The sequence below is a fragment of the Chrysochloris asiatica genome, unplaced genomic scaffold (genome assembly GCF_000296735.1).
Source record: "Chrysochloris asiatica unplaced genomic scaffold, ChrAsi1.0 scaffold00003, whole genome shotgun sequence".
NCBI classification, from domain to species: Eukaryota; Metazoa; Chordata; class Mammalia; order Afrosoricida; family Chrysochloridae; genus Chrysochloris; species Chrysochloris asiatica.
In genome coordinates, this window is record NW_006408521.1 from 28,776,039 (window position 1) to 28,795,958 (window position 19,920).

The following is a 19,920-nucleotide window of genomic DNA, read 5'->3' on the forward strand; positions in this document are numbered from 1 at the left end:
CCTGGTGAGAGCCTGGAGGATGTCTCTAAGTCCCCTGCTCATCTCCGCTGTTGCTGTTCCTCCTTTCAGTGACCCCCCAGCCAGTCACCAGCTCCGCTAGAAACTGGAGATGAAGAGGAAAAACCACCTCAGCTTCTAAGACAGACTCATCTCAGGCCAGTGGACTGATTTTCTCAAGTTCCATAAGGACCCAACTGGTACCCGCCCCAGAACCTTGTTTTAGACCCTATTCACTCTCAGGGTACCTTCTTGCCTGCTTCAATGGCCCCAGCTAGCCAGGAGGGAAGTAGAGAACGAGGTCAGTGTCTCCAGATTCTTGCTTCCACTGGACCCTTCTTTCAACTTTCCTGCGGTTCTCTCTTCTGTCACCTACCCTATTCTAGATTCATGTTTTCCAGCAGGGTTGGGAGAGCATGGAAGGGCTGTCTGAGGTGAGGGCAGAGTGGTCAGAGGAGCCCTTGCTGTGAATGAAGTCTGCTTACCTTAAGTCAGGAATAGCTCAGGAATGGTTACCCCATGGCTGAGCCTTACTTGTCCAACTTTCCCCAGGAGGGTTCCTGGGTTCCTAGCCCTAGAGGCCTAGATCCAGCATAAGGTTGGGGGTTGGGGGTGTCTGGAAGGCAAATAACCCTGCATGCTCAGCAGCTTCTATGGAAAAGCAACTGAGATCCAAAGCTTTAGCCAAAGTGACCTCAGCACATTTAATCTCTTCAATTGGATTCAATTTCCAACCACTTGATTTAATTAACCCAGCAGTAATTGTGATAAGAATTCAGGCATGAGAGGGGAACAAACAGCAGAAAGGAAGTGTGTCTTTGAGAGCAATTCCCTGCTCCTCCTGGCTCTCTGGGAGCCTCCAGAGACCTGGCACAGAGGCTGGGGTATGGACAGAGCATAAGTAGCTCCTTTTAGAGCTAATTTCTAGTAAAGGATGTGACTCTTACTTAGGTCTTAGAATAGGTATATATGAAGAAATGCTGGACAAGGAGTCTTCTTTCTTGCTTACTGGCCCACAGCAAAGGCTGGTAGGAATCCAAAAGTGGTCCAAATTGGCTGGCTGGCCTTCTCAATACCACTGTGAGAGAGAAGGGAACTGTCTTCTCTCCCCTTCCACTCAGAGGATATGGGAAGTTGTCTCTGAATGGAACTAGCCTCCACTAAGGCCAGGAGACTTAGAGGAGCATCTGCAAGGACAGGCAGGGGTTCCCCAGTGCTGCCCTGTGGTTACTTAGCATGGCCTTTCCCAATGGATGGCGGGGCAGAACTATGCAAATGTCAGGTGCTCATGTCCCACACTCAGGGGAATGGATAGCTTGCTAATACCCTAAATCAAGTACATGGCACCCTTGTGGGGATAGTTGTTATTAAGTGCCATTGAATTGTTTTCACTCATATCGACCCTGAAGCTGTAAATCTTTGTGGGAACAGAAAGCCTCATCTTTCTCCCACAGAGCGACCAGTGGGTTTGAACCACCAACCTTGTGGTTCACAGTCCAGTGCTTATCCTACCCTGCAAATAAGGTGTATGGAACCTACCATGAAGATTGGTCAGCTCTGCCATCCTGCTAGTCTTCAAATGAGTCATCCCAAAGGCAGAAAGGAGGGGGGCTCACTACCACCATAAAATAAGACTTAGCCAGATGGCACCAGCACCTGGGAGATTAACTCCTGTCTTTGAGAAATTAGTTCTGGGCAACAGAGATTAAGAAAGAAAAGAAAAAAGACACTAAAAAGATTGTCCCATACAAATCAATTTTTAATAACTTCAACTTGCCACCAGCTCTAGCTTCCGCGGTTTATCACTGGAAAACCTTAGTTGCCCCAGGCTGGGCTATCCATCTTGTGATCAGAGATGGTCCAGTCCCTGATCTCTGAAAGGTCTCCCCAATACACAGCAGCATGTTGGCGGCTTCTCCGGACCAAGTGCAGATCTGTTCAATGTTGGAGCCACAATTCTGGTTCCCAGGGTAAGTAAGTATCCCAAAGTGATTTAAACTCCCTGGCTGTGGGGGAAGTGGGGGAGTCCCCCAGACCAGAGTCCTCCTGTGCTGCTTTATGAAGTATTTTAGAAAAAGAGGTTCTCGGAGCAGCAGCTTCTTCTGAGGCAGCTATCCCATGGAGACCATCCAAATCATCACAAGCCAGCTTCCCAAAGGTCAGATTTGCCAGGGCCCTGCCCAGAACCCAGGAAGGTAGAATGGAGAAGGTCCTACCTGTGATGCTCATCTGGCCTCTCTCAGATGGAGGGTACCCTGCCCTAGCTGGCTTTCACCCTCCCAGACCACAGCAGAAACAATTCCTCCCTGGGGAGGAAATTCTTCAGGCAGGCTGGATGTAAACAACAGCCTGGTGAGGGGGTGGAACACGTGGAGGGGAGCTCAGGAGAGGCAGGAGAAACTCCCAGAGAAGGGGATGGCTGGGGAGGTGGGAAGCTGCTGGAAAGGAAACTAGCAAAGCAGGCACCTGAGGGCTCCAGAAAACCTGTCAATATTTATTTCACACCCCCCCCCAAAGACAGTTTAAAACAGATTAAAAATGAAAGCTAACGTTGTGACCTTATTGTGCTGATGAGTGGGTTGGAAGGGGGAAAGCTTCTGGTGACCAAAACCCAAAATCTAGAAAGTGGTCCCCAGAGACAGCAGAGTATTCGGCAGATTCTAATCTCCAGTTTCCCAGAGAAATCAGCTCAGAATTTAGAAAACAGAAAAAAGGCACCAGTCCTACCCTACCTGAGCAGTGGTCCCAATGATTGAACAGAATGACAGTGGGGGTAGCAGACACAGATTTCAAGCCCATCTCAGCCACAGGTTCAAAGAGAGCCAGCGGATGTGGCTCTGCCTTCCTCTAAGAGCTGTTTTCAGAAAGCCTGGGATGGCCACTGACTCTCATGGTGCTGGTCTCACTGGGTTTGCCCCCCCAGCTCCTGATAATTAGTGAGTGGCCATCACTTATAATGCCAATTGTTGAATGCGCAAGTGTGTCCAGGTGCACACCCTAGAAATCTTCACATTCTTGGAGGCCTCTCTGTGCCTACCCACCCCTCCCCAAATGAGATTATTCTTGGCTTGTCCCTCCTGGCCTCTGCTATCCAAGTTCCACTCAAAGTGTGGCCTTTATGGGGAGAATTCAGTATCTGTGCTTTGCTCTAATCTTGGGGGTAGCCTTCTCTCCCCTCACTCCTCTTCCAGCCCAGGAGCCTCTTGGGTAAGGGCACAGTCAGTGGCTGGTCAGGTGGACGTGGTCTCAGGAGATGGTGGAGAACTCCTTGAGCAGGGCCTCCTGGCTGAGTGTGTGGAAGGCCAAGTTTCTCCGGACATTGGTGCTAATGGATCGAACCTGGGAAAGGGTGGGAAGGTGGAAGAGAACAGGCGTCAGTTACAAACAGTAGAGGGCAGTGCCTAAGACATAAGGCCGAAATGCAAAGCCAGAAGTTTCTCCCTGCAGGCAAATAAGCCAACTCCACACCAGCAGGAAAGAAAGAGGAGGGGCTGAGATGTGAAGACATTCTAGTGGCTGCGAGAAAAGCAGCTGAGCTCAGAAGAAGGCGAAAGTAGACACAGATGAGAAAGTCAGGTCTTCGTCCTTCACAAGGGAGGATTGTCTATCTAGTTAGGGGTCTGCACCCACCCACTAAGGAGCTCTGGTAGTGTAGTGGTTATGAATTGGGCTGCTAACCTCAAGGTCGGCAGTTCAAAACTATCAGCTGTTCGGCAGGAGAAAGATGAGGCTTTCTGCACCTGTAAAGATTTACAGCCTCAGAAACCCTGTACAGGGTCACTATGAGTCGGAACCATACTTAACAACAACCATCCACCCACTGGTACTGAGTTCATTCCGACTCAAAGCGACTCTAGGAAGGGCTTCTGAGGCTGTAAATATTTACGGGATCGGAAAGTCTCTTTTTCCCACCTTGTAGTTAATAGCCCAACGTATAATCCACCACACCACCAGGGCTCCTTATAGGGGACTGTGGAGGAGGAAAAACTGAGGCAAAAGCCATTTCCTCTTATCCCAGAAGATACATGCTCTGAGTCCACCTCTCTTCAGATGTGTTTCTAGCCTCCTCACTTTCCCTTTGGTCTATGTCATTTTTTTCTGGTTGGAAGCTTTTAGAGATGCAGCCCAAGGAGGCCAATGAGTTGGATAAGGTCCTAGAGGTGATGAGTCCTAGGCTTGAGAGCAGGACCCTGGTTTCCTAACTCCTAGTCCAGCACACTTTCCACACCACAAAGATGCCTCCTCTGTGAGTTAAGTCTAGGATCTCTCCTGGCTATGTCCTCACTGCTCACCGCACTCTCTACCCAGACTGATAGTCCTGCAGGAAGTATGGCCTATGTCAGCTGAGGCAAGACCCACGGGAGAGTGGCCAGAGGGCCAAACTCTCTATTCCATGGTAATAGGTGTGTGTTGTGTGACAAAGCCTGAGAGAGGGGAGAAGGAAAGAATGCCTCATAGTCTAGTACGCTTTTCTTCAGTTTCTGCTTTGTTTTGGTAGGCTTAATGAAGCCACCAGGGAAAGAAGAATCGCAAACAGCTAGCACCTGAGCTCACTAGCTCCAGAGTGGATCAGACCCTCTTTGCTTCCCCTGGGTCAGCGGTACAGTATGGGCAAGCCAAGTGAGGCAGAACTGAGTAAGAGCCTCAAGAAATAGCACCTCTAACTCTCTTGCCCTCTTCACCTCTCAGTAACATTTTAATTCTTGGCTCCAAGTAATTCCACCACATTAACTTACAGACTTGTCAACCACTCCATAAAAATACTCTATCCTGCGATCGCCTCACTTGAATGGCTTCTTTTATTCTCCACTAACTAAGCCCACAGCATGCGTTCCGCAGCCTTCAAGCAAGCCAAAATCCAAAATCCTAGGAATGTCATGTTAGGGTCAGAGTGGGCTGTGTTTAGCTCAAGACAGAAACCATCTAAAATTGAGCACCTCCACCAAGGACCCGTAAAGTAAAAGGTGGGCTGATGCAAGCTCTGCCCAGCAGAGGGAGGTTGAAGACAGGGGAAGCAGAGACTGTGTGCCCTGGTCTGAGTCCTCAGCCAGGATGCTGTGTACAACCCGAGAGGCTATTCCTGAGAGCAGCTCTGAGCGCAGGGCAGAAAAGGGACAGTCACCAGGCAAGCCCAGTTCTGGAGAGATGCTAACTGGAGGTGGAGTAGGAGGAAGAACAAATGATCACTGGCTCCAGATGGCCAAAGCTGGGGACTATGGGAAGCTGAATGATTGGAAAAGTGAGAGCAGGAGTAGGGGGCAAAAAGAAAGACTGGAGAACTCAACTGGGAGGGCACCCAAGACTAGGAACCAGTTAGGAATTTATAAAGAAGTGATTGCATGAGGAGGAGAAGATACAGAGTAACAAGCCAGAGCTGCCACTGGGACCACATGTCAAACCTCAGGCCCAGTTGGAACTCCATGGCTGCAGAGGAGAGGTGGGCAGTACTCCCTTCCCAGCCTGGCACCAATACCCTAGGGAATAGGCTCTTCTCTACCACCAGTCCTGGACTAATTGGGAGAGGAAGTTGTGCACTTCACCAGCAGAGCCCTCAATCTTGTTTTATCAGCTTTTGGAAAACTGCAGTCATTCCCTAGATACCTACCTGTGCAGTAGAACTGACAACTGGGAAAAGGTCTCTGAGACACAGGCCGAGATGGGGAAAGGACAGACTCACCAGCTCTTTGAAGAAGGCAGCCTCCTTGTGCTGCTCCGAGTAGCGCTCATATTGGTCCAGGCCATCCTGAAGCTTCAGTGTGAGTGTGTCATAATTGGCTCGCACTACCTCCAGCACCTGGGGGAGGTCAAGGACCAGGCAGGGCTTAGGCTACGTATAGCCCAGGCCTTTTAGCCCCCATGCCCATCCTAGGTCACATTCAGTCTAAGGTGATTTCCCCTTAAACCTTGCTCACTACTTTGTTGTTGTGTGCTGTTGTGTCTATCCTGCTTTATAGCAACCCAATATAGCCCTAATCTGCAGAAGGCTGAGTCAGTTTAAACTGCCAACGTTTTGGTTAGCAGCCAAGCTCTTAACCACTGTGCCACCAAAGCTCCTTATTCACTACTTACACCTAGAAAAAAACCTGGCCATGGGAGCAGCTCCTCAGGTTTCTAGGAATACCTCCCAATCTCCCACAGTCCTTACATTTCCTGACCATCAGGCAGGAAAGAAAAGCCTGAGGAGGGGACAGAGCAGTGAGTGAGCTCACCAGTATTCCTGATACACAATGTCTTCTCAGCCCTGTCCTGAAGCTCTCTGGTCAGGTTGTCACCATCACTGACTAAGACGTCACCAATGCCTGTGCTTCCTTCTCCCTTTCTGGAAAACCACATCTCTTCAGTCCTGGGATGTTCTTTGGCACCATCTGCCACTTATCTTTATCTCTCAATGCCAAGTCAGTCTTCCTAACCTTGTCTAAATGGAACTTTTGGGCATCCCAGGCTTGACACTTTCTAGATTAAGCTAGTGTTAACCTCTTCCTGTTTTGTTCTGATGAGGGGTCTCTCCCCAACAATACCTCCCTCTGACTTTCTGTGTGTAGAGGATTCACACCTCCACTAACTTCAGAAACCTTGGATCTCTGAAGTTCCAGAAGGGGATACCATGGCCAGGCCTGATGTGACTTTGACATGCACAACCATGAATAAAAGGCCAGGGGAAGAGGTACTACATCGTGTTAGAAGTAAGCTGGGCAGAAAGGAGACCAGGAGACGGATTGTTTACTCTGGGAATCTGAGTGACAGCTATTTTGCAGCTTGATTTGCCCTAGGAAAGAACTCAAATTTTGACAACACAGAGAATGGCCTGCTTGGTAGGGAGCTGGGGGTGGGGAGGGGGAGTGAGTAATAAGGCAGATTAAACTCACTCAACTCTCTTGGTACGAACAGAATAAGGTGGAGTCAGGACTGCTCAGAGGGCCTGAGAATGGATTTATTAGGTGGCAAAGGTGCCTCTCTGGGCTGTTCCCCTTGCCAATTCTGACTTGCACTTAGTAACAAACACTTCTGTCTCTCAAGAACTTCTCAGAAGAGAGGAGGGCTGGAGGATACAGGGAAGACTTGTGTTCCTCTGGGAGAGCCTCTGACTTCTGTGGGAAGGACAGTTAGGGCAAAAGTCTAGCCCTAGTTGTTGGCCCAGACTCCTTCTATCCAGTCATCTAGCTCCTTAAGGACACCTTGCCTGCTGTGTCCCAAAGACCCCAGTACAGGCAAACTTCTTTGCTTCTAATTCCATTTGTCAGCTCTGTTGGCAGGAAGGCCGGTACCCAGCAACAGGATTCACCCACAAAGTAACCTGGTCCTCTCCTACACATGGGGCGCTATTGTGGCTGTAGTATTTAGAGCCAAGGTCTTGGCTAAGAAATGAATGGCTCAAGCCCCAAAAAAGGCATAATTCCCTCCAAAATGGAACCAGCCCCAAGGATAAGGCAGAATCAAGTAATAATGCTTTCCTGACCTTGAAATCTGCTCAGCCTAAGTAATGCCTATGACCAACAATCGGCAGAGTCCTCTCTGAGGAGTATCAGGTGATGAGGGACAAATCTCATGTTAAAACCAATTATCTGAGAAATAGTACAGAAGAGTTGTACCTCTGACACAACCTGAGAGTCTCAGGCCTCAGGCAGGCATAACGCTGTCCTGATTGCCTCGACTTACTTCTCTTACTAAGGCAGAATACAAAGTCTAAGATTTTGTTTATAACAGGAAATTTTCCTCTTCCAGGAAAATCAAGTTTGTTGCTGTTGTTAAGTGATGTCATGTCGATTCTGACCCATAGCGACCCTGTACAGGGTTTCCGAGGCTGTAAATCTTTATGGGAGCAGAAAGCCTCATCTTTCTCCAGCGGAACAGCTGGTAGCTTTAAACTGCTGACCTTAAGGTTCGCAGCTTGATTCGTAACCACTACTCTACCAGAGCCCCTTAAGTTTGTTGTTGGGAATCAGAGAAAGCCATTGAGCTATTATTAGGCCCTTGGAAGGAAACCAGAGTCCTGGCTCACCTCTTGTGTAGACACTGCCCATTGCTACCTCCTTTTCTTGGGTCTTTTCTGGGGTGTGCTTCCTTTTATACTCTTACCCAGGGGAAATGTGCTTGTTAGTTTATCTAGTCTCTGTCTTCTGTTCTTTCAATTATTTTTTAATTCCCAAGGTAAGAGAACATTCTAAGTTCAGGTCTAGGCCCCAGCTCATTGAGGACTTCAAACTTTTAGGAACATGACCCATCTAAATCTCACATGCAGTCTTGTTCTGAGACATGGTAAGGGTAACTCAAGGAGAAAGCAATCTCTCAGAGCAGATTCACTGAATTCCTGGCAATGTCAAAGGTCCCTTTCACATTGGGATCCTTCTCTAACCATCAAGTAATAGTCTATTTCCCAAACATGAGCCATCTTCTTCCATCAGCCGTTGGGTTTGTGCGCCTCTCAGAATCATGCCCACTACCTCCGCCCAAGGTAGCTCCAAAGCCACTAAAACACTTGCAAGTCACATACCCCCTAAAGAATCCTTACACTCCCACCTAGGACACTCAGTAGATAAGAACTTGTGTGCTGACAAAGAGTCTAAAAGAAAGAACTAGATTGGGTGCTCCTTTCTTCTTATGAGATCCTAGATAATTCACCTAACCTCTTTGAGCCTTGCTGTTGTTAGGTATCAGAGAGTCAGTTATGATTCACAGCGATCCTGTTTACAACAGAACAAAACACTGCCCGGTCCCACACCATCCTCACAATTGTCACTGTGCTTGAGCCCATTGCTGCTGCCATTGTGACAATCCATAGCATTGGGGCGGGGGGGTGGGGTGGGGTGGGGTGGTTAGTCGTCCTCTTTTTTGCTGACCTTCCACTTTACCAAGTATGATGTCCTTCTCCCAGGACTGGTCCCTCCTGAAAATATGTTCAAAGTATGAGAGACAAAGCTCCCTCCCTAGCCTGGCTTCTTTTGATTTCTTTGGTTGACTTCTTCCAACATAGATTTGTTTGTTCTTCTGACAGTCCATGATATTTTCAATATTCTTCTCCAACACCATAACTCAAATGCATCTACTTTTCTTTGGTCTTCCTTATTCACTGTCCAACTTTCAAATGCACATGTTGTTGTTAGGTGCCACTGAGTCAGTACCAACTCAGCGACCCCATGCACAGCATAATGAAACACTGCCCGATCCTGGGCCAACCTCACCAATGTTGCCATGCTTGATCAATCAATGCTGCCATCTGGCCAATCCATCTCATTGGGGGGTCTTCCTCTCTTTCCCTGACCCTCCACCCTACCAAACATGATATCCTTCTCCAGTGATTGGTCCTTCTTGACAATATGTCCAAAGTATGAGAGATGAAGTTTGGCCATCTTGGCCTCCAAGGAGCACTCTGGCTGTACTTCTTCCAACACAAATCTGTTTGTTCTTTTGACAGCCCATGGCACTTTCAATATTCTCCTCCAACACCATAACTCAAATGTGTCAATTCTTCTACGGTCTTATTTACTGTCCAGCTTTCACATGCATATGAGACTACTGAAAATACCATGGTTTTGGGTCAGGTGCATTTTAGTCCTCAAATTGACATCTTGCACTTGAACACTTTATTTTTTAATATTTTATTGTGAATTATGTGATAGTTTACATGGGAGAACATTAGCTTTACATTCATTCTATTGTATATCATTTCATTGCCATGGTTACAATTCCCTCCATGCATCATCAACCAACCAAAGGGTATACCCTGCAAGCCTGGCCCCCAGTCATCATCACACAGCCCCTCTCCCTCTCTGGGTCTAAAGTCCCCAGCCGCTCCATCTCTCCACATCATCATCTCTGCCTCCATCTCTGGCATCATTGTTTCTCTGGGTAGGGTCCCGCTCTCCGCTCTTCTCCCTTGATGGTCCCAGGGACCTCTGCTCCTTTTGCTAAAAAATGTCTACACAAGCCAGGGTATTTTCAATAACCTCAAATGGATGCGAAAGCTGGACAGTGAATAAGGAAGATTGTAGAAGAACTGATGCCTTTAAGTTGTGGTGTTGGAGGAGAATACTGAAAGTGCCACGGACTGCCAAAAGAACCAATAGATCTGTTTTGGAAGAAGTGCAACCAGAGTGCTCCTTGGAGGCCAAGATGGCTAAGCTTCGTCTCTCATACTTTGGACACATTGTCCGGAGAGAACAGTCGCTGGAGAAGGATGTCATGCTGGGTAAGGTGAAGGGTCAGAGAAAAAGAGGAAGACCCCCAACGAGATGGATCAGCCAAGTGGCATCATTGATGGACTCAAGTGTGGCAGCGGTAGTGAGGTTGGCCCAGGATCAGACATTGTTTCGTTCTGCTGTGCATGGGGTCGCTATGAGTCAGTTCCGACTCAATGGCACGTGACAACAACAACAACAACCCTCCTTTTGCTACAAAATGTGTACCTTTACATTTCTAACCCTCACAATCAGTCCTGATAAAATGTAGTAAAACTACCTATCTCTATGGTTGATAAGAGAATGAAATAAGATAATCTATTAAGTTGATACAAATGCCAAAGCCAGAAAATGGTTGCTAATTTTACAATGAAAGCCTCTTTCTGGGGCAAAGGGCATTTGGAAGCTCCTACTGTCCCCCAGATAGTTCTAACTATAAGCTAGGAACTAGTGCCTCATACATCTTCACAGTCAGTGTATGACAGATTCTGACGAAGAGGAAAACAAACTTCCCTATTCAATATGAAAGCAGGCTTCTCATAAAAACCTCACTGTCCTGAATATGACTACGGTGCATCAACCAGAAGTCAGAAAATACCCAGTACCCATTGCCAAACTTAACAATCTTGAGACGTATAGGGGATACACGCAGGTTTTACTTAAGAGTCAGTAAAGAGGGTCACAGAGCCCTGGCCTTGCATGACACAAGTGGTGGCCACATCAGGATCAGGATTTCTTCAATGACAGAGAGGAAAGAGATCTCGGTGAACAGGGTTAGTTAAAATTTGCTGAAAAGATTTCCGAAACCTACGTAATCTTCCTTTAGAGCACACACAATGGGCATTCCACAAAAACTGTTCAGAAGACTGTGCCCTAGTTTTTAGCATGGCCTTTGAATCAGAAAATGAGACCTGGTAGCACAGTGGTTAAAGCACTTGATTACCAACCTAAAGGTTGGTACTTTGCCAAAGAAAGGTAGGGTAATCTGTTTTCATAAAGGTTTATAGCCTTGGAAACCCTATGGAGACAGTTATACCCTGTCCTACATGTCACTTGTAAGTAAGTTGGAATTGAGTCGATGGTAGTTTTTTCTTTTTAGCCTTAAGATAGTAGCAAACAAGAACCATCAAGTTAGAAAAGTTCTTGGCGATGGCTATCCATTTTTGAGGCCGCTGTTTATGCCTGTGCCTGACAAAGGCTGTCTTAAACCTCTATTGGACTGAATTTCCGTAAGAATGAGAATTAGTGGACAACTAAGTAAGAGGGTATTGACCTGACAGCAAACTTATGCTCACAACCCCCTTTTCAATTTAAGCTGACATCTGCAGTATGACCTATTTGGGGAAAGATTTAAAGTATCCACAATTAGTGCCCATTGAAGCAGCAGTCAAGAAATCAAATGACATACTGCATCAGGATAATTTGCTGCAAAAAACCTCTTTAAAGTGTTAAAGAACAAAGATGTCACTCTGACAACTAAGGCACGCCTGACTCAAGCCATGGTATTTTCGATCACCTTTATATACTTGTGAAAGCTGGACAATGAATAAAGGTAAGTGATGAAGAACTGATGTCTTGGAATTAGGGTGCTGGCAAAGAATACTGAATACACCATAACCTTACAGAAGAATACACAAATCTGTTTTGGAAGAAGTACAGCCAGAATGCTCCTTAGAAGGAAGGATGGCGGGACTTCATTGCATGTACTTTAGATATGTTACCAAGAGGGACCAGGCCCTGGAGAAGGACATCATGCCTGGTAAAACAGAGGATCAGCCAAAAAGGGAAGACCTTCAATGGGATGGACTGACAGTGGCTGTAACAATGGGCTCAAACAGAAACGCGAAGTAGAGGCAACAAAGGTAAATGCTACTACATATACAATCCAGCAATAACAGTACTAATAATCTATGAGTGGATACATAGATAGACAAGTAAACTGAACAGTAGTGGCAAGGCCACTGAGTTGATTCCAACTCACAGTGACCCAGTATAGGGTTTCAATGAACAGCTGGTTAAGTTTGAACCACTGACTCTGTGATTCAAACCAACCCTGCGGTCCTGCATTTATCTTACAGTACCACACCAGGACTTCAGGAATATATATAAGGATAAGTAAAAAATTATTACTACAAAATCATAGAAACCTTTATTAAACACAAGTATCAAACTATTAAGCTATACACTTCTGAAGGTGGCGTTCCCATCTCTCTAATCCTCCCCTGAAGACTACTGTGCACTTCAATTTACACAATGTCAAAAAGGCAGTTTTGGCATCCTTGAAGGATCTAAATCATGTTCCTTTGAAATGTTCTTTGAGACTTGGGAACAAAAAGATGAGGGAAAGATCAAGGCTGTAGAGTGGATGAGGTAATGTTTCCCAACAAAATTCTCCCAGGATGGCCTTTCCTACCTTGAAGAATGAACAGATACACTGCTGTGATGGAAACCATTCCTTGACGCAACTTTTCTGGGCTTTTCCTCATCAAAGCACTTTCCAATTTTCTTAAAACCTAATCATAATAAGCTGCTGTGATTTTCCTGTACCCTTTGAGAAAATCTATCAAGTTTACCTTTTGGCAGTAAAAAAGAAACGAAAGTTGCCATAACCTTCAGAGATGACCATTCTGCCTTGAATTTAACTGGGCCAGCAGATCTGCTTGGAAGACAGTGTTTTGATTGGACCTTGTTTTCTGGATCGTATTGGTAAATCCAAGACTTGTTTCTGTTTACAATTCATTCCATAAAATCATCTTCATTAGATTAAATATTACTTAAAAGACTAATGGAAAGTCGGTTCTTTGAGCTAGCTCAAAAGCATTTGTGCAATGCGTTTGACACCCAATTAAGCTGTGAGCTTGCCGAGGTTAAGATGTTCACTTAAAAGTGAAAATTCTATGCCATGTGAGATACCAACTTCAATAGCTACTGTATCAACAGTAATTTTACAATCTTCTTCCACTAATTTCTGGAATTCAGCCACAGTTTCTTCATTCATTGAGGTGGATGGTCTTCCCTCTCTTTGCTCATCTTGATCTATCTAAAAACTGCTGTTTTATGTGGGGACAGCCTTCCCATAAACTTACTGCAAAACTTGAATGATTTGGGAAGATGTCCATTTGAGTTTTGTTTAAAATTTGATATTAGCCTTGACTTCAAAATAATTTTTCCCATGGCACAAAAAGTATCCCTTTGTGAAGTGAAGTATATGACTGAGAGAACTTGTCTGCAGTTATCCAAACATGACTGCAGAGACATGTTTAAACACATTTTGTCTGGAATAAAACCATACATGTATGAACTGAACCCTTGTAACAATACTTTTTGACTTACCTTTGTATAGGTTTGATACAGGATATTTCTACATGTATATTTATATATGGTGCAAATACATCCATTAATACAATAGAATACATAGGGTGCCAAGTTATGAAAACTTCTTAGTCATAACCAAACACTTTTAGGGAATGAATCATTGGGCCTGGGGGCTCAGGACCACAGTTTCAAGGGACATTTAACATGATGCAATCCACAAAAACTGTTGTACAATCTACTTTGGTTAAGTCATGATTGAGGTCTTGAAGTCTTTAAATGGCCATTTTAAGGTATAACTATTGGTCTCTCTCCATTTGGAGCAAAGAAGAAAACCAAAGACACATGGAAACAATTATTCCAAAGGACTAATGGACCATGTGAACTCCATCCTCCACAAACCTGAGACCCGAAGAACTAGATGGTGTCTGGCTACCACTGCTCATTGCTCTGAAAGGGATCACAACAGGAGATATGGGGGGAAATGTGGAACAAAAGTAAAAAGATCATAAAAAGACAGGCTTACTGGTCTGACAAGGAGCTCTGGTGGCGTAGTGGTTACAAATCGGGCTGCTAATCTCACGGTATGCAGTTCAAAACTACCAGCTGTTCCACAGGAGAAAGATAAGGCTCTCTGCTTCCGTAAAGATTTACAGCCTCAGAAACACTATGCAGGGTCGCTATGAGTCCAAACCAACTCCAAGGCACATAACAACTATAACTGGTCTGACAGAGATTAGTGAACCCCCCGAGACTATCACCCTTAAACACCTTTCAAGCCTGGAACTGAACTTACTTCCATGGCTCAACTTTTAGTCAAACAACAGACAGGCCTATGAGGTGAACAAAAATACTAAGGAGGTATGCACTCCTTAGAAAACCAAACATGTGAGATCAAAAGGGCAGCATTTTCCCAGGGATAAAACTCAGGAAGCAGGAGAGGATCAGAAAGAAGGGCAAATGGAACCAGCAAACATGCGAAGGAAGTGGAAAATATGCTGTTACACTCCAAGAATTATAATCAATGTTATGAATCAAAATGTTATGAACTGTTGAATGGAAAACCAAATTGCTCTATAAATTTTCACCTAGATCACAATAAATGTTTATAAATAAATAAACAAAAAACATAGCAATGATTTTGAGGATGGCATAGAACCAGGTAATATATTTTCTGTTGTACACAGGGTTGCTATGAGTCTGAACCAACTTGAGGACACCTAGCAACAACAACAACATTTAAAGCTTCTATCAGCCCACTCTCAGCATGGATTGGCCTTCCAAAGTCGCCACGCTGCCAAGTAAGAAAGAGGACACAAGATACCAATAGAACAAACTTCCTGAGACTTTCTTAAACAGTAAATAGACATGGACTTTCAAGATAGCTGCAAGATACAATAAAAGAGATAAAAGAATCAGAGAAAACATGGTTCAAATCTTGGAACAATCAATTACTAGTTATATAATCTCAGCCTGTTTGGACTGAGTATATGAATTATATGAAGGTACTTCAAAAAGTTTATGGAAAAAAGGAATGAAATCATTCCAATAAGTCCCCTCATACACTTAAAAATGGTTAAACTGGCAATTTTTTTGTTACATAAATTTCACCACAACTGAAAAAAAAAAAAATTATCATGTAGTTAGATGATAACCAGGAGGGTCTAGAGTTAGCCAGGGTAATGGAGGGCAACTGTATCTCTCTGTGCCAAAGTGCCACCAGAACAAAACAATAAAAATAATAGTTTTGGAAGGAATCGTTGACATTATGTACCTAGTCCATGGCCTATTTCACAAATGAAAAAGTGAGAAATATTTTAACTTGTTCAAAATCATAACCAGGTTTTTCTGACTCCCTGTCCTGTGCTCTTCCTATACTAGCAGGTTAGTTAACCAAAGAGCAAGTTCCTGTTTATCCTGTTTACAGGATAAACCTGGTCTTCCAGAGAAAAAGAATTTGAGAAATTCAAAGTCAACCATCTTAAGAAAGGGGAAGCAGAATTAATAGAAAACAGGAGGTAAGTTGGTGAAGGCCTGGTTAGATGCTGAAGGCTCTTCAGGGCTCCAGGGCTTGCTAAATTTTACCAGTACCAGTATCCTACTCTAACCTTATGCTTAAAACACCCAACCCATGAGTAGATTCTGACTCATAGCAACCCTATAATAGGAAAGTAGAATTGTGCTACATACGATTTCCAAGGCTGTAAATCTTTATGGAAGCAGATGGCCACATTTTTCTCCTGTGGTGCGTTTGAACGGTTGACCTTTAGATTAGTAGCCAAATGCTTGACCACTGCACCACCAGGGCTCTAACAACCTTTACATACCACTCCAAGTTCATCATAAGCAAAATCTAGTTTTAGTTGGTATTTTGAAATTCATTTAGATGCTGGAAATCCAAAGGTCTTTAATCTTCAACTGAACTTCTTTAGCCTTGGCCATCAGGCTTGCGCTGGGGTGTCAAAGGGATTCAACCAATTCCCTTTACAATGAATGCCCACACTACAAGGTCTTCATTCCATTCTCCCAGAGTCTGCAACCACTCTGTTCTACTCCCATGCAATTCTGCTTTAATCTTGCCAACACCTAATCACAGCAAAAATAATCTCTGGATGCTCTGAAACAGTACAGGAGTTAAAAGGAAATGGGGAGGGGGTTAAAAGGCTATTTAGAAGATGTAAATGCTTTTAAAGGAATTTTCATGAAAAAAATTTCAACTCTTCTCTCCCATAGGACTCTGATCATTTGCTTTATTTTGGATGTCTGCTTAACTAGTTAAAAGAATATAATTTTTAGACTTCATTTCCTTCCCAAAGATATAAAGGAGAATCTAAAGGATCAACTCTGAAACCATAAACAAGATCATTACCAGTTTGTTAGAGGGGGCTGAACAGGAATGCTTACTCTGCACGCTGATGATGAGAGAGTTTGGTCAATGAACACTAAGAGGAAACCAGCCATCTATCACAATGCTTCAGGATTTGGGACAAATCTAACTGCTGCCCACAGAACCAAGAAGGTTGGAATAATCAGGTTTGCTTCTCTTGTCACCCCTCAAAACTGCTCACTGCTCTGACCTCCTGGTGCTAGTATAATGTCCTATCACCATAAGAGAAGTGCTGAGCATAGAGTAGGCCTTCAATAAGGGTCAGTAACAAATGAACTACTAGAGGAGAAAAAAGTCCAAGTTGCAGGTAATTTTCCAGTAAATGACAACTGAGGCCTCTTTCTCATTGTCTGTGGGGGGTCAGCATGACAAATTAAGTATATCATTTACCAGTCAGGGAGGTGGAAGCCTTTTTCCTTCTAATAAGCAGTAAACTTCCTCAAACTCAATGGAAGATACATTTTCCTATAAAAATTAAAATGTTCTACTCATAGCACAGCCTAACTCCCTTCTCTGTATCTGTTACAGGGCTAAAATACATTAGAAATACAACTCTAGAGTCAGCCTGCCTGGACTCAAAGATTCTAGATCCAACCACTTGCAAGCAGGATGAGCCTGCTACTCACCTACAAAATGATGGTATTAATAACATCCATCATATAAAACTGGTTATGAGGACTAAAGAAGGCAATGCAGATAAAGTACTAGTGTACTGCTTGATATATAGAAGATATTTGATAAATATCTCTCTGTCATGACCTTATGAATAATTGCTTTTAGGGCATGGATTTGAAAAAATGGACCTATACCCATTGCTTCCCTTCTAACCCCAGACATGAATAACCAGCATATTCTCTTGCACCTTTCTTCCTGGAAGAGATCCATCCTCTACAGAGACCCCAATAAGGGATTTCCTATGAAGGGAAGATCAAACTGTTTTAGGGTTGTGCATTCATGGGGATAGGCAGGCAGAGTGGCAAGCCCTCTCCTGGAGAAACCAATATGGTACTACTTAAGCAAATCTGCTGCACAAGACCTCTTTAAAGAGTTCAAGAGCAAAGATGTCAATTTGAGGACTATGGTGCAACTGACCCAAGCCACAGTATTTTCAACAGCCTAATATGCATGAGAAAGTTTAACAATGAATAAGGAAGATCGTTGAAGAATTGATGCATTTGAGTTATGGTGCTGGAAAAGAATACTGAAAGTACCATGGACTGCCAAAAGAACAGACAAATCTGTGTTGGAAGAAGCACAGCCAGAATGCTCCTTAAAAGCAAGGATGGTGAAATTTTGTCTCTCATACATACTTCAGACATGTTACCAGAAGGAACCAGTCCCTGGAGAAGGACATCATGCTTAGTAGTAAGGGGAAAGGACGCCGAAAAAGAGGAAGATCCACAACGAGACAGACTGTTACAGTGGTAGCAGCAATGAGCTCCACTCTAACAATTGTGAGGATCGAGCAGAACTGGGCAGTGTTTTGTTCTGTTGTGCATAGGGTCACTTTGAGTCAGAACTGACCCAATGGCACCTAACAACAGCAACTGAAATCATGTTTTTACTAGATTCTCAAATACCTTGAGGGATGAGACCCAGTGCTTGTTCCATTATAGAACGTTCACAATGCCTAATTGAGTCCTATGAAACAGTAAACATTCAACATCTTTGTGGACTAATTTAGTAGCATACACACATACATGGGCTCAACCACAAAGGAAAGGAATCTCTCATCAAGGTCACATGGTGAAGATTAGAGTGAGGGCCTGACAGGATGCCCAGCGCTGCTCTCAGCACTCTGATAGACCTCTACAGCTGACAGAGTCCTGGGGAATGAAGAGACACCACCACGGAAGGGCATAGTAGCATTAAGTGTGATTTGGAGTCAGCTGCATAACTGGCCAGAGACTGGGCTGCCACGTTCAGAAAGCTTCACATTGCTTGTTGCTGTTAAGTACTATTGAGTTGGTTCTTACCCAGAGCAACTCTCTATAGGAATTCTGAGGAGCAGCTGGTAAGCTTGAACCATCAACTTTGCAGTTCAAACTGACTTTGCAGTATATATAGCACATTAGTCCACAATGCCATACCAGGCCTCCTCACATCTCTTAAGAAAAGAAAAATATAGGAACCCTGAGCCGCTTCTCTTTTGTCTACTACCTCTACCACTCAGCTAGGTCTGAATGCAAAACTCTCCTCCAGCAATACTAAGTCCTGAGACAGCAGCTGAAGGGAGGGCTATGAGCTCACACAAGTCTGTGACATTGGTACTTGACAGTTCTATCACCTGAAGAACAGGCTGTTCAGGTTTAACCTTGATATTCTGAAGAACTACAGCCTGCACAAAGGAGGAGTAAAAGGTGGAATGGTGGGACAAACATAAACATATTATAGCTAAAATTTCTCAGAAATCAGATTTGATCTATTCTGAAATATCCTCTGAAGAGTGTTCAATTTAGTGACAGATTTCAACTGCATAAATTCTGCTCAACTGTGCAGTGTACCCATTAGATAACTGTCCAAAACAATCTAAGCAGACACACATAGTGATCTTTGAGCAGCCAGGTTCAAAGTCTTACTGAGCTATTTTTAGCACTTGTTTGCATATTTGCAACTAACAGATTTCCATCCCAGAAGACAAGGAGAGGAAACAATTAGATTCACGAGTTTGAGGATGGTGAGACTTAACCTCTCGTACTGTCAGGAAGGACCCATCCTGGAGAAGGACATCATGTTTGGTAAAGTGGAAGGTCAGGGAAAAGAACTTCAATGAGATGGACTGACACAGTGGGAGCAACAATAAATGCAAACATAACAATTGTGAGGATGGCACAAGACAGGGCAATGTTTCATTCTGTTGTGGATACTGTCCCTATGAGTTGGAAATGATTTAACAGTATCTAACAACAACATGGAGTCCTGGTGTGGCGCTGTGGGTTAATGCACCAGACTGCAAAGCTGTTTGAACTGCAAGGTCGGCAGTTCAAACTCACTAGCTGCTCCTTGAAAACCCTATACAGGGTCGCTATGGGTTGGAACTGACTCGACAGTACTTCACAACAACAACAACAACATGGCTACCTAGTACTTAGAAAAGACAAATAGTCTTTAGATACTGTCTGCTTAATCTTCTATACAAGACAAAGCTTGGTCTGTGTCTGGATGGACATAGTCTAAAAGAGGTAACATGAACATGCAGATAATTAAAAGGGCAAAACATCATAGACTCAAGAACTTCATGTTTCAATTCTCTTTGGTCTTTTGATCAGGGATAAGGACTGGACCCAAGAATGAGAGGAAATCTTGGGAAAAGGAAGAAATGATACCTGTTAGTAAACTATCTTTGAAAAAGATATAAAAATGTTCAGTATGCTATATAATCTCAATAAATTTAAAAAGACAGAAATAACACTGAGCAAATTTTCTTATCCACCCAATCCACTGCCATCAAGATGATTTGGATTCATTGCAACCCCACAGGAATACAGGGTTTCCAAAATTATTGAATGATGTAGAAAGCATCAAGAGAATATGGAAGGAATATGCAGA

The 19,920-nt window shown here is 44.1% G+C and overlaps 1 protein-coding gene across 1 annotated transcript in view; it reads right to left on the bottom strand.

Moving 5' to 3' along the window:
- Window positions 1-3,243: 3,243 nt before the first annotated feature.
- LOC102828454 (chromosome unknown open reading frame, human C10orf76) overlaps window positions 3,244-19,920 on the bottom strand; it is a 263,323-nt gene continuing 246,646 nt past the window's right edge. The window contains exons 25-26 of the mRNA XM_006831279.1: window positions 5,675-5,791; window positions 3,244-3,336 (exon numbers count right to left, since the gene is read on the bottom strand). Coding sequence (XP_006831342.1) covers window positions 3,244-3,336; window positions 5,675-5,791 — 210 coding nt within the window. The remainder of the gene's footprint in view (window positions 3,337-5,674; window positions 5,792-19,920) is intronic.